Genomic DNA, 15200 nt, shown 5'->3' with positions numbered 1-15200 from the left:
TTTTCATATAAATGCCATTTGGTAAGGTCAAAATGACATGACATTTCAATGTGACATTTAAAGAAATGAAAAATGAGTTGGATATGTCCAGCATACCAACTAACGCCCATAAGGGCATATTTGGACCGAAAGTTGGACGGCGAGGGAATGAGTGAAGCAAACTTTAAACGAATATGTCTCTAAACTATTCAAAAAGGTTTAGATATACCCTCCGTTTAAAGTTTGGCCCGCTCATATTCTTACCGTTTAAATTTTGGCCCAGATATGCCCTTATTAGAGTTAGTGGTTATACTGGACATATCCAACACATTTTTTATTGGGAAAATGGTTAAAAATACCCCTCGACTTTGTTTCATTAGTTAAATATGCCCTTGCCGTTAAAATGGAGTTATTTTTACCCCGTCGTCTACAAACTTATCACATATACCTCTTAATTGGATGAAAAATCCTAAATCAACAAAAAATCAATTTACTTAAATTGACCAATTTAAACCTGACCCGGACCGACCCACTTATCATTTAACCCATCTATATTAAAATTTGTGTCAGCTTTCTTCAAATTACAGCTCGACATTAGCTAAAAACTGGTTATTTTACACACAATCCACTCTAAGATTCTAATGAAGGAACACATTCCACCAATTCTAACATTCAAATTAGCTAGTCAGTTAGAATGCAAGTAAGAATACAAATTACACACCAAACCCCTAAAAAGAAGAACTGTATTAGCTAACTATCCGCCGCGTTCAATCAATAACAACATCTCATTCATCCAATACAAATATCATAGAACAAAACATACAAAAATTAGGGGCATAACTGATCTCTTTCCATTTTCATATAAATGTCGTGTGTTAAAGTCAAGCTGACATGACAATTTCATATGTCATTTAAAGAAATGAAAAATGAGTTGGATATGTCCAGCATACCAACTAACGTCCATAAGGGCATATTTGGACCGAAAATTGAACGGCGAGGGCATGAGTGAATCAAACTATAATACTTTTGACTAACATTTTACCATATATTTTTTCATCATATTGATATAATGATATGCAAAAAAATTGAAATTTATAGTATTTTTCGTGTAGTTTTTGAGTATCTAATTGTTTTTGTTTAAGATTTTACATTAATGTAATCTAATTTAACTTTAAAAATTAGTCAAATTGACTTTCGAAAAGAGCAACATGACAATTAAAAGTGGACAGAAGAAATAGTAGACATATATGTGGGTTCTTTTTACAAAATATAAATTTATTGATCAATTTTTGTATTTGAACTTTCCAAATCAAGCCTTTTTTTAGAGAAATCAGAATTTCATCTCATGAATATGAAATAATGAGATAAAATCTATATGAAATTGCATGTCCAAATGATGATTTCATATTGGGATTTCATATCGGTGTCCAAACGCCAACTTAATATAAGTAGGTTACAACTTATGTCTCAATATACGTGAAAGTGGTTGTAATTTTTTTATTGAAATTTCTTTAAAATAAAATTTGAATCACTAAGTATGTTAATTTATTTTTCTCATGAGTTAGGTGCTTCCTAGCTATTTCTGCAATTTTGTTTGAATTTCAAAGATTTACCCGGCCCAGAAAAGGGGAGGTACATTTAGGACACGTTCAGTATAAACGAAAATATTTTTGTAAAAAATAAATTAATATTATATAAGTAAAAAATATTATTTTATAAATATTTTTATATAATATATATAAATATGAAAAAATAGGCAATTGTAGATTCAAGTGGTTCAAGAGTTATTGGGTTAGGGGAGAAGTTGTAAAGATAAAGTGTATTGAAGAATGAATAGAACAAAATTGATGTAAAATATCATGTTTAAAACTTATTTTAACCAAAGAAAATACTTTTAAAAATTTTGAAAAATACTTTTCAAAGAATATTTTTTAACATAGTAAACATACTGTAGATCTGGTAAAACTTTAAAATGAACAAAAATGCATAAATAAATCTTTAGGTTGGGGCACGGATATCTCGCTTTCTATAAGGAGATTCAAGTTCGTTGTGACATAATCTACACCAATCCAGCAGTAATACTCTTGACTTGTCTCCTCCAGGATACAACAGCCCAACAACATGTACAACTCAAGCAATCTCCGGATTAGTTGAAGAGTCCAAGCTCCACAAAAAGAACACCTTCCTTCAACATATAATACTCTCTTTGATATATAGTGAATATAGTTGAAGACCTAGAATATTATTCTCTGTCTCAACTCTCTCTTTCACTGCTACACTAATTTCAATATAAACGTTAATAAAATACTACTCATCTTTTCTCTATATATTTTCTTGTACTTCTCTTGTTGTTGTTGTTTTCCTCTCTACCAACACAAGGAACACCACACTATTTATAATTGATGAATTCTTCCTTGCAATAAATAGGAAGATAGTGGATAGTAAAGTTGTTAAATGAATGGCTCAAATGTTACATAGGTTACAAGACATAAATATAGAATAATGGATGAAATGAAGAATCGATGGTTACATAAGTAACAAAAACTAATGACCACTTTCTTCCACAATTAGTGAGAGTAAAAAATTCACAAATGTAATGTTCATTAATAGACATAACATGATATATAACGTGACATATAATATACTTTTATTAATATTAAAATGTCACACCAACAAATTATAATTATGGAGATACGTTGAAACTATCTAGTCTGATGGCTAAATCAGAAATTACAAAAAGTAATAAAAAATTATATTCTTAATCTTAATAAAATACATATGTACTTAAGAGTTGGGTTTTATTACAAGTTAAAAAAAACAATTATAAAGTAATAAAATGGTATAGGCATGTAAAACCAACTAAATAAAATTAAGCAAAAAAAAAAACTAAGTCAAGTCTTTTTTATAAACTAGATACAAAAGCCTAGATCAATTCGGGCTCAATATATATTATTTGATTTATTTTAATTTTATAATTTTGTTGTTAATTATTTTATAATATTTTGAACACATTTTTAAATAATATATGTGACACATATGATATTTTGAGAGTTAATAATTTTTTTTATATATTTTAAGTACGTAATTTTATAATAATACATGTTATTTCTCATGTCTCAATTTATAAGTGGCACATGTAAAATTTCAAAAATCAATCAATTTCTAAATATGTTTTGAAATACTTTAAGTTGTGCTTTATGGTACTCTTAACGTAATTTTCAAATAATATATGTTATTCTTGTTGTCCCAATTATGTGGCATATGTGAAATTTTGAGAGTTAATCACATTTTAATATGTTTTCAAATATTTTAGGTTGTTAATTATTGTGCTTTTACTTTTTTACTTTTTAAACGTGCATTCAAGTTCTAAATATTTTTTGCTAAATATAAGGCTGAATTTTTACTACTAATATATAAGTGACAATAAGTACAGACTTTACGATGTATATCCACATGTATACTTCAACTGTGTATTTCACCACATATTTAACTATTTTCGTCATTCGATTGAAAGGTGACATTACATGTCAAAGGTCTCGGGCTCGAACCTGAGGTCCAGAATGGAGAGTGAAATAAAAATAATATTGTCACTCATGTTCGAACCGGAGACCCGTAACATGTAGTGACAAGCTCCAACCAATGGCCCAAGTAGTTAAATATTTAAATAATTGTTAATCCCACTTATATATTAATAATATTAAACTCTAATTAACGGGCCAAATAACTAAATACGCACATAACTGATTATTACCACTGATATATTAGTAGTAGATGTACCCAACCTATATTTATTATATTGTCAATTTTTAGGTGAACTTTTTACGTGGACACTCAAGAATTAGTGCATTTCCATGAAAGAAGATGAAGGAAGAATCTCAAAAGTGTTCTAAAATTACGTGGAGGAATATTTCCCAAAAAATTTCAAAGCTTTCTAATATTTCCATTTTGCATGGCATTTTTTGTTATAGATTTTTTCATGAGGAGAAATATATTTTAACCGTTTCATTTTATAGAATGGCGTTTAATTCATTAAATAAGTAAATAAAAAAAACACTAATGTTTAGAGCTTAAAACTTGTGCTATTTAATATGTCATGATATTTTTATTTAGTGGCTACAAAAATTACGTAATCAAGAATAAATAAATAAATAAATAAAATTAAGTAAATTCAAAATATAAAAACGTCATTTTCAGAAGAAAAAAAATTAACACGAAAAAAGTGTTCTATGAAATCAACCATATTGAGTAATTAAAAAGACAATTGTGTCCTCAGATGAAAGGTAACCAAACAAACACCTTTAGTCGATCGGTGTGTGGATATGTAATTTCAAATCGTGATATAAAAATCAGTGTTTAGACATGCAATTTCAAGCTGATTTAATACAAAAAGAAACCAACTTTTCTTTATATATTTTCATCTAATAGAGTGATTTATGAAAAATAAGTGGAACATGGAAAATTTCCCTTCTATAATCAAACACTAATACGGGTACCGAAAATCAGGTGAAACAAAAAAAAAAGACAAGGACAAAAGACTAATAAAAAGGTCATTAGCAAGAAACGTCACGATTTGGTCAAAATGAAATGTATTTTCATATGTCCCTAAAAAAGTTTTAGCGTATTATGAACATCTCTAGTTGCTAATAGTTGACTTAATTCCAAAGAGCCAAAATCAAAAAAATTTAAGAAAAAACATCCTCTTCGATTTCTAGACCATATGAACCAAAAATACGAACAAAAGAGTCATTTCATTGACCGACAGATCACACCCTTTAGCGCAAAAGATTCACATAATTGAAAGTAAACAAACTTAAGATGATCACAAAATATAGTTCAATGTTGATTTTGTAGCCTTGGTTTAGTGATAAACACATGAGTTTTATATAACACAAGAATGTACCCAAACGATTGCATGACAGAAGCTCACCAGGCAGCACGAAGAGTTCTCTAGTTATAACAGTAGTGTAACAGAGTCCAATGGACAACAAAAAGTGCTTTAAACTTCAGAAGATTCAAACAACTTCTCAACATCTGCTATTATGTTTCGAGCTTCTTCAAATTCAGGGCCTTGTTTTTCGTCCGTCTCCTCTAACTCAACCTGAAATAATATTTTCCCAAATTATCAGCAGAGAAACACAACTCACATGAGCCCCTTAAGTGAAATAGATGGTGGCAATAGGAGGCATACTTTTAGAACCGTTCGGTTCATGAGTTTTTATTAGACTTGAACTAATAAAACCTATTGGAAGTTAAGTAGACTTTCAGTATCACAATTAAAAAACTTCATATAGTATCATAAGTCAGCAATTTTCTTCTTTTTGGGTGTTCAAGACATTTGTATCTACCAATTTCAAGGGAAAAACTTGAGACCTTTACATATTTTTAATAAAGACATTCTGCTGAGGTTCATTGTTTTTTGTCACTTTAAAAAGATATCCTGATAAAGTTCGTAATACAAAATCAGAACAAAGAAAGCTAAGAGCAAGTGCATAATAAGCTGTTTTCCCACAATCAACAAATGATCAGTTGTACCTATAATGCTAAAACCCTCCCTTGTGACAAAGTGGTTGGACTTCTTTGGTTCAAGAATCAGTTGTACCTATAATGCTAAAACCCTCCCTTGTGACAAAGTGGTTGGACTTCTTTGGTTCAAGAGTACATATAATCTTTCACAATTTGTTGGATAATACTTTGAGGCCCAACTCCTTATCAGTGAGCACATTTCTGTGCCTGCAAAGAAATGACAGCTAATCGAAAATCAAAATCCTTTCTCCGGTTTCACAAGGACCTATATCTTGAACTCCAGAAATAATCTAAAGACAAGTATCAGTATCTCATAGTCTCCCTAACATATGCTGCTCCCAGTTCGGTGGTTTTAACATTTCTCTTAATAAAGAATAGATAGGTAAACTCAAACCTGTAGTCAGGCTTGCAATAACAATACAACATCTAATGCAGCTTTTTCCATCAAGGACTAGCTTTAATTTTTCTAATCATTTTCAGACAAAGGACTTCAGAATTTCTAGTGATAAGAATGTACAACATCACAAAATTTTCATCTTAAACTTTAGCTGCCATTTTTGCACTTATCTAGGGAGAGAAACACATGTGTTTCCCTAGAATTCTAATAAGTCATCCCACAGTAAAAAAAAATAACATCCCCAAGATAATTTCATCAAATAGATTGAATCGGCTATGAAGATTATAATCTACCCACCTAGATAAGCCAGAATTAATAAAAAAGACATTTTTCATAGCAAGAATAGGTCTTCTAAACTATCACACATCAACCAAGACAGCAGTCATTAAGAGAAGGTGTGTCAACTACATAATGATGATTGGGTTAATCTGATCCAGATGGTGCAACGTACTGATCCTCATGTTAGATAGCACAGTGAAGTATGAGAAGATGCGAGAGAGAATTAGGCATATGAATACAAGGGCATCCAAAGTCTTCAATTGATTGGATTATTCATCAGAATCAGAACAATATATGGGTAAATGAAGCAACGGTGATCATACCAAACTTAGCTCCTGTTTTCTGATAGGATGCGAACAAGATGCTGAAACTCCAAGAGAAATGACCTAGCTATGGAATTAACTGTGTCTACTTTGTCGACTGGCAGATTTGCTGACATTGCATACTATAGACGTGGAAATCAGGGTTGGAGTGCTGAAATACATATCCTTGTCTAGAATCTACTACACAGGTGAAGGGGGTGGAAAAAGAAGTCCACAAACACCCGGTCAGCAGTATTGATCAGTGACAGAGAGGTCTCCTTGAAGTATAGAGGCAACAAACACATGGCACATGAAAGAAGTGATGTGCACGTGTTAAGTCACCAAATATTTCAAATTAAAATCTCATCTCAGAAGCTGGGGGCCAAAAAATTTATTACACAACCATTCAGTCAATAGTCCAGCCCATTTAATCCCTACAGTAATAACTTGGATATGGAAAAGAAGCTCAAGAGAGGAAAACATGAGAAGCCAAGTTATAGCCCAACTTCAAGTGATACAGAAATAGTCCATCTGGTTCTTCATTTAAAAATGGGCCCAATTTATACAAGGGACGCCATGCCTACAGCTCACAGAGAGAGTTTTCTAGAGTCAACACGATGAAGATGAAGATCAAGATCTGAGTTTCTTTGTTTGGCAGTTTGTTTCTTTCACTCTGAGCTGAAGAGGTCTAGGAATCGAGATAAGAGACAGTTCTGGCTTTGGTTAATTAGCAAATGTCCCAAGTGTATTACAAATGGTAAGAGACCAATAGGTAGATAGATATAGAAAATTCCGTGAGGAACGAAGCTCTGATAATGCGAACGTTGAGTTGGAGCAGATAGGACCTGTCTTTAGCTTCAAAGCTCTACAGATAAGCTTCTATTACCATGGTATGGGGGTTAGGAATACATGCAAGAGGTGAATTTGGCGCATTAAACAATAAAGTGCCGAATCGGTTTGCAAAAATATATGAAGATGAATTGAGATTGTATATACAAGGTTTCAATAAGGGAACTCAGGTTTTCTTCAGCAGAACTGAAAAGGCAATAGACGCAGAAACACTCTCTCACTCTGTCTAAGCATTTAGGATTCCATATGAAGGGTTTAGAAGGGGAAGCTCAGACTTTCTTTAAAAGGGAATGAACATAGATGGAGCAGAAACATTCAGCTTCTCATCAGCAGATTCACAGATCAGAATGAGGTAAAGAAGCTCATTCGGAAATTAAGGGACCGTGGGTGACATACTGGGAAGAAAGAAAAAAAACCAAAACTAATCAAAGGTCCTTGTCTGGTAAGTGAGAAATATATGAAATCATGGAAAAGGAGAATGCTAAAGATGTTTACTTGACAAAAACGAAAGCTAATATCTTCTACTTTAATGAAACAAAGAGTAGTCTTATCAAATTGTTATCCAAATAAAAGAGGATTAATAGGGTGGATTCGATTAAGATAAGACCCATAGGTAGAAGGGGTGGCGTAATTATAAAGTGGGAATAGAAGAGTTTGGAGTCACAAGACAGTCAGTTTGGAATTATTAGATTTCTTTTGTTAGTAACCCAGTAACTGTAATGCCAACTAAAAATCCATATGGGTTATAGCTGCACCGTGCTCTAGGAAAAAGGTCATTGTCAATATTTGGGACAAGGAACTACGTGAAAGGTCTGATTAGGGAGTTCTGTATTTCCGGTTATAGAAGGGATTCCTCGGGGAAATAAGTTGATCTCCACAACTAGCAAAGAACTTAACATCATTGTTAGCAAGAAAAAGACTCTTTGACATACACCCTAAGACAAACACATTTAAAGATCCGTAATGTACTGCACTCAATGTTCTGGAGAACTACAAAAAAATTAATCCAATGTTGGGTTGCAATTGGCAACATAAGATGGCTTAATTTAGCATAAAAATAAGCTGGACCTCCTTTGACGGATCTAACTACTTGCAGACATCCATTGATTCATTTAGTAATCTTCCTACGTATTTTGGTTAGTTGTTCCATTTTTTTCTTTTTCAGTTCTATTCCTGGATTAAGGACAAGAGAGCTAAAGTAAGCAAGCAAGAAGGATGGTGAAAAAAGGCAAGGCAAGAGGCCCTAATGTCAATTTGAATAACTAGCAAGTGTCTCATGTTGTTCCTTTTAGTGGTTATGGGGTTGATCCTAATTTTTTTATTTTTCAGTTTTCATTCAAAGAGAAAATACCAGTTTATTAATCTAATTTTTTTTTCTTATTTTATCTAGTATCTCTTTATTTATATTTTTTCTAAGGAACTATTTGCTATCCCATTTAGGCATATTCTGTTCTCAATTTCACTCTGGGATGGGGAAGGGGCAGTTTAATAGGTGGGAAGCCCAGAAGTGTAGAAGGCATTAAATGAAGCACTAATAGCATATTACACAATACCAAAGTTCCTTTAAGGTCCTCTAGTGCTCCTTCCAGGCGTTTGCGACAATCAGGGACCATCATTCTGGATTCAGCCAACACATTTTCCTGCAGAACACACATAATGACACAAGGTTAACAAGTAAGCAGAGGATATTAAGGCCTCATTTGTTTTTATAAGACTAAGCTGTCTAAATGCACATATCAATATCGTAAGATGGCGTCTCTAGATGTGAACATTGAATAATTAAGACTATTTGTCTATCAACATCTAATATGCAAAATTTATTTATTTATAAACATAACAAATACAGAATTCAAATAAAAAAGTATATATTTATTAGAAAATATATCTCTAATAAAATAAAATCACTATATGATTTTTAAAAATAAAACAGTTATGTTGTTTGTGATGGTGGAGATGATTTGTAGTGGTTGTGATGGTAATGGTTGGTGTTAGGTTCTAGTAATGGTGGAGGTGATTGGTGTTGTAGTGACTGGCGTGATGGTTACGGTTGGTAGTGGAGGTGGTGGGTGATGGTGAAGTTGGAGGTGCTGAGGATGGTGGTTGACAATGCGTTGGTGGTAGTTGGCGGCGGTGCTAACTGTGTTGATGGAGGTGATAGATGGTAGAGATTGACCGTAGTGGTGGTAGTGGCAGATAGTGATGGAGGTAGCACGGACGGTGAAAACGTGGTGGTGGCAGTGGATAAAATACAATGATGATGTGATAATTTACACATTATTGTAGAAAAACTAAGAAGAAAAGAAAAATTATTCTTTCTACCAGATCAGTTAAATTTTATTAGACAAAATCACACAAGGAGGTCGTTTAACATAGATACAATTACCGACCAAGCCCAGAATCAAGATGAAAACAGAAAAGGAATAGGTGACGTTTCTTTCACTTGAGTAAATTTTCTAAAATAATATGTTACTCATAGTTGACACTACATCTAAAGTAATTCCCTTTCCTCACTTAGTGCTACTTCTCCTCCTTGCTAGACAAATTTTCTTAATGTAGAATTAATTATTAAATAGGCATATAAACATGTCAAAATTTACACATTGATGACATCTATGACCACTGTACAAAAAGAATAATGGTGAGTGGGTTTCAGATACTTAGCATTTTTGTTTCTACACATCAAACTGCATAATATGTCCATCAAATCCAAGATTTGCATAGAGGTAAAGTTTGCGTACACTCTGTCCTCCCCAGACACCACTTGTGGCATTACACTGGTATGTTGTTGTAAAATCCAAGACAATTTTTTACATGATAGCAATTTTTTAACTCAAGCCACATAAACCAAGTGAACATCAGAAATTTTACAAGAGACACTGAATGAGAATTTGTGATATTCATATTTGAATATTATAACTTAAAGATTAAAAAATCTATCTGTTTATCTTGTTTATGTGTCAGTGGCGGCTGGGGAAAAACCACACTTGAGTAATTCAATTCAAACTCTGCCTGCCTAGTCAAAACCATTTACCCACTATTGTGATGAAATGCAGTAGCAGAATAAGTTCTTTTCCAAAGTTAGGGATCTAAATATCCTTAAAATTGTCCCAATGTCCTCAATTAATTACACCAAAGTTGGGGGAAATCAGTAAGGGAAAGGCAGATGTTGGGTGAAGCGCAAACTTGTTCAATCAAGCACCAACACAAAGTGAAATCTTAACTCATAACAAAATAAAATATTTTTCTGTAAAAAAAAAAAGTAGAAGAAAAAGAAGGAACCTGCTGTTTGAGGTCATAGGGATCGGCACCTTTCTCCTTCATATCAGCAGTCTTAGCAGCTTCTCTCTCAACCTCTTTCTCATAGGAATGGAGCTCCTTCAGTATGCGTTTGCAAGTAGATGTCTTGATTTTCAGATTTCTGACGGTAGCCATTGCCAATGCTCGACGAAATCTGTCAAGAAAGATACTAATGTGTGAAATTTTGAGAAGGTTCAATAGAGAGTATTAGAAGGGTTTGTGCGAGATTTTTGGGAACACAAACATTACCGTATAGGGGAGGAGATCTTTGGTTGGATGATTGTATTGTTAGCATAGTTGAATTTTTTTGAGAATGATTGTTACCATAATTATATCGCATTTAATTGATATTAAATGAATTTAAGGGTAAAAATATACTAACCATCTATGTAATTGAATGAAATTGCAAATATTTTATTTTAAAAGCAAACACTTAAACTTTTATATACATAAAAAAGTTCACAAGGTTCCCTTTTCTCTCAGCACATGTTAACAAAACTTCTAGGCGCATGCTAGTGGTGAAACTTCGTACACTATTGCTGGAATGGCTAGAGGCTGACCGAGGAAAAAGTTAAGGTTCAACTCTCACATGTTAAGTTGGCTAAGGTGAACTGAAGGATACCAAAGAAGAAAGAAATTGCAGCCACCACAGGACCAAAGGAAAGAGTGTAAAAACGGAGCCTACTATGTCCCAGCAAACCATCACGGTGAGTGCACAGAGTGTAGCATTGATTATCCCTCCGAATACAATTAGTGAAAAGGAGAAACACAATCATCAGCTCTAATGAGTGTGACTGCGCAGATTTCAGGTCCAGTGGTGGGGGTACCAAACTACCAATATAACAGTTTAAAAAAGGCAGTTGGACGAGGCTAGACATGACACATGCAGCTGCTGTGGATCTATACAATTTGTTGCTCTAGTTATCAAAGATGGTGTCAGGGTAGTGCAGCTGGCCAAAGATGAAATGGATTCCCAAAAAAGTGAGAATTGATGGTGCTATTTTGAACAATAAGTAAGGTATGATTGGAGGCCCCAATATTGTTCCACGTGTTGTCAGATATGCCACAATTTTCAGTTAATCAAACCAAACAGAACCAGAACAAATAGGCTCCTCCCAGAGTTGAGCCAAAGAAAACTTAGCAAGTTTGAATGAAAAAGGGTGAGAAACCAGGTGAGGGACAATCAACAGGACCAAAGGAAGGCAAGACAAGAGGCATCTGAGGCAATTAACAGGCAGAAGTTATGCCGACTTGAGACAATGACGATGAAATTGAAAACCCTATGACAATTTCACAAGAATTAAGACTTGATTGATAATTTACCCATCTATGTAGCCTAGTGGTTAATAAAGTGGGTTGAGCACCACGAGGTCTCAGGTTTACTAGACAAAAACATCGGGTAATTTCTTCCCATCTGTCCTAAACTAGGTGGGTAGAATTACTTGGTACCAGTTTAAAAAAAAAATTACTTGGTACCTATTACAGGTGGAAGGTGGCAGGTATGACATGAAATTAGCTAAGGTGCAATAAGCGGCGCAGGCCACACCACCGTAATAAAAAAAAAGGAACGAAAACTTGATGAAATCAAGAGGAAGCCATGAGCAAATCACACTATCAATTAATCAGAATCTTAGTCAATAATCATGTATTTAAGGTATCACAACAAAGAATTTTTCATTCAAACATCAAAATTTTCAGTTAACAAACTTAACCATGGTTTTCAGGACAATTTCGACATGAAAGTTATGCAAATTATATTCTAATAAGACCAAGACTAATTTCCTCAACCCAGAATAAACAGTGATCCATCCATAAAACCTGACGTTTCAGCAACTCTTTCCTATCCCAATCACACTTCCAGAACATGCATACACAACTGAAGCTCTCATTGCAACATAACAATCACCACTAGCCGTGTTGCATTAAAATTACTATAATAAATAAGATGAAGAGCCAGTGTGGTACATCCCTTAATTAAAATAAGATCCGTTTTAACAAAGACAAAACTCAAGCAAAAATTAAAATCACATTTTCCTACAGTTCAAAACTCTACAGTTTCTCATACAAATTCCACTCAGAAACACAATTTAGTTGCAATTTTGCTATTGTTCAATTCCATAGGACTAACCAGTTTACGATCTACCTGACTACCCAAAACTTACTCTAAATCAGTTACTTAGACTTCACGGGATCGTCTCTCAGACAATTTGTCAAACACATTGCAGGCAGAACTTTAACGAAACTATATGTAATACTCGAATAATTGAATCACCCTCCATTTACAGTGAACTTCAATCAAACTCCACATCGAACGAACCAGAGATAAAAAACTGGGAACAAGAGAAGAGAGAGCACGAACCCGGAGGGCGATGGTCACGGTGCTAGTGTACTGCCGGTGGTGGTGCCTGAGCAGATTCTCGAAATTTGTGTAGCCTTTACAAGAAAAAACTACTATAGAAGCTTTAATTTTTATTACTCTTCTGTTTAATTTGGAAGGTTGTTACTATTGTATCTTAATATTATATTGATTAAAAATTTGATATTTGATCTTAAATTATGAAAATTGATATTATTTGATTTTGATTACTAAAAAAAAGTAACTAAATTGAATTGAGAAATCGTGTACATAAATTTATAATTATTTATTATATTAATCATAAAAATATAAATTTTTTGTTAAGATTTTATAAATTTAATTCTTTCATTTTATTATTTTATCAAGTCCAACACTTAAATTATAGTCTAGTGGCTTTTCTCTGAACTATTCATATACTAGCTGTTTGTGTCTATCGATATGCACATGCCTTCAACAAATTTATTACTTTCAAATCAAAAAATTAAACCAAGTCAGCAATAATCAAACTGAGTAGCTTTTTTTTTTGCTTAGTTTAGTTTGATTTTAAAATTCAAAAAAATTGATTTGCTTTTTATTCTAACCAATAATCGATCTAAATTAAACCATGAGCACGCCTAATAAAAAGGTAGAATAACGAATAAACTAAAATTTAGTATAAATATAAAAAAAATAATGAAACATCAAAGCGATCATACGAAATCAATCCTTATAAAATATGTATTTATGTCTTTATCTAAAAAGGATTTATTTTTAAAAAAAAATGCTTATTGTAGCTAATGGTGACAAAATGAATAGGTATTCGCTCAGTCTATTATAAAAATAGATAGATTTTTCATATTTAAAAGTGAATCAATTCATATTATCTATCATAAAATACGGATAATTCAAGGATATCAATCAATCCGACATGATGTAAAACATTTTTGTCAAATACTTTTCAATTTTCTCACATATTTGGCTTAAATGTTTTTTGTATTTTTTTAGGGAAAAACTCTTTCTCTAATTTAAGAAAAAAGTAACTTTCATAGATAAAGTTTAGGGGGGTGGAAACTAAAAAAAATTTCCTTCAATAAGAAAAATATTTTTTAAAATTCTCCTTAAAATTCATCACCCAAAATTAGCTCAAACTTGAGATCCGATTTTCAACCCCTACTCTCAACCTTGACTCAAGAGCTAAATTTTAATCTCTCAACGTCGATTAGAATCAAAAAAAAATTCTCAAAAAAATGCAATATTTCCCTTCATATCATACACATCCTAAAAGAAGAAAAAGAATAAGATTTTTTTTAATTAAATTAAAGTACATATTTCTCTACATAATAGGAAGAAATGAGAAATATGAATAGTTATATTAGGGTAAGCTACATAAATTTCACTACTTTAAATCCTAATTACTAGGATTCTCTATAGCTTTTTACATTGCATTCTATACCATTTTTTGGCCTTCGGATACATGAATCATGACCCGTCAGATACATGTATCCATCAGATTTAATAGGCGAGATATAAAATGTATCACTTTTATATTAATACATAGCCATAACTTATAGAATATTATAATTGTTTTTTGTGTTTATTATGATCATTGAAAAACAATTAGGTTAATATTTTTATTTGACTATTTATGCTTTATTTGAAATCAAACTTAATAAATATTATAACGATAATTTTATTTGTGTATTTGATTAACAAGTAGTAACACTAACACCATGTAATATTGTCTTCTCAATATTTACGATAATACTTTTAAATTATAATTTGATATAAAAAATTAGATAAAATATACTTTTAAAGAAAGAGGGTTGGCCCGGCAAAGCTCGTAGCCCACATATTTGTGGGTTGGATCGATGATTTTCTACCCCACATAATGGGTTAGCCCAAACTGACCCGTCAAATTTCAAAACCTGTGTAGGTTAACCCGAATGGAGTGTGTCAACCCATTAACAACTCTAAAAAATGGTATTATGAGTAATATTTTTAAATTATAGGTAAAATATGTATATATAGCAGTTAAGTATGTCTAATTATGTATTTTTTCTTTATATTATCCATTTGGGTTTATCTAGATTTTTTTTAATATTAAATAGGAAATTTCATATATGACAAATATCTTTAAACAAATATTATCCATTTGGGTTTATCTAGTTTTATTTATATTAAATAGGAAATTTCATATATGGCAAATATCTTTAACCAAATAACGCTTCTTATCTATAGT

General features: G+C 32.3%; 1 protein-coding gene across 1 annotated transcript; it reads right to left on the bottom strand.

Annotated features, from left to right (window-relative positions):
* Positions 1 to 4708: 4708 nt before the first annotated feature.
* Positions 4709 to 13134, bottom strand: LOC107008805 (tubulin-folding cofactor A). The gene is made up of 4 exons (XM_015207996.2): positions 12986 to 13134; positions 10609 to 10780; positions 8883 to 8969; positions 4709 to 5077 (listed from the first exon to the last, which is right to left on the bottom strand). The coding sequence occupies exons 2-4, from the start codon at positions 10759 to 10761 to the stop codon at positions 4976 to 4978; spliced, it is 342 nt and encodes a 113-aa protein (XP_015063482.1). The 5' UTR covers positions 10762 to 10780; positions 12986 to 13134; the 3' UTR covers positions 4709 to 4975.
* Positions 13135 to 15200: the final 2066 nt, after the last annotated feature.

The sequence above is a fragment of the Solanum pennellii genome, chromosome 1, assembly GCF_001406875.1.
Source record: "Solanum pennellii chromosome 1, SPENNV200".
Lineage (NCBI taxonomy): Eukaryota > Viridiplantae > Streptophyta > Magnoliopsida > Solanales > Solanaceae > Solanum > Solanum pennellii.
This window is presented reverse-complemented; position numbering and strand designations above follow the sequence as displayed.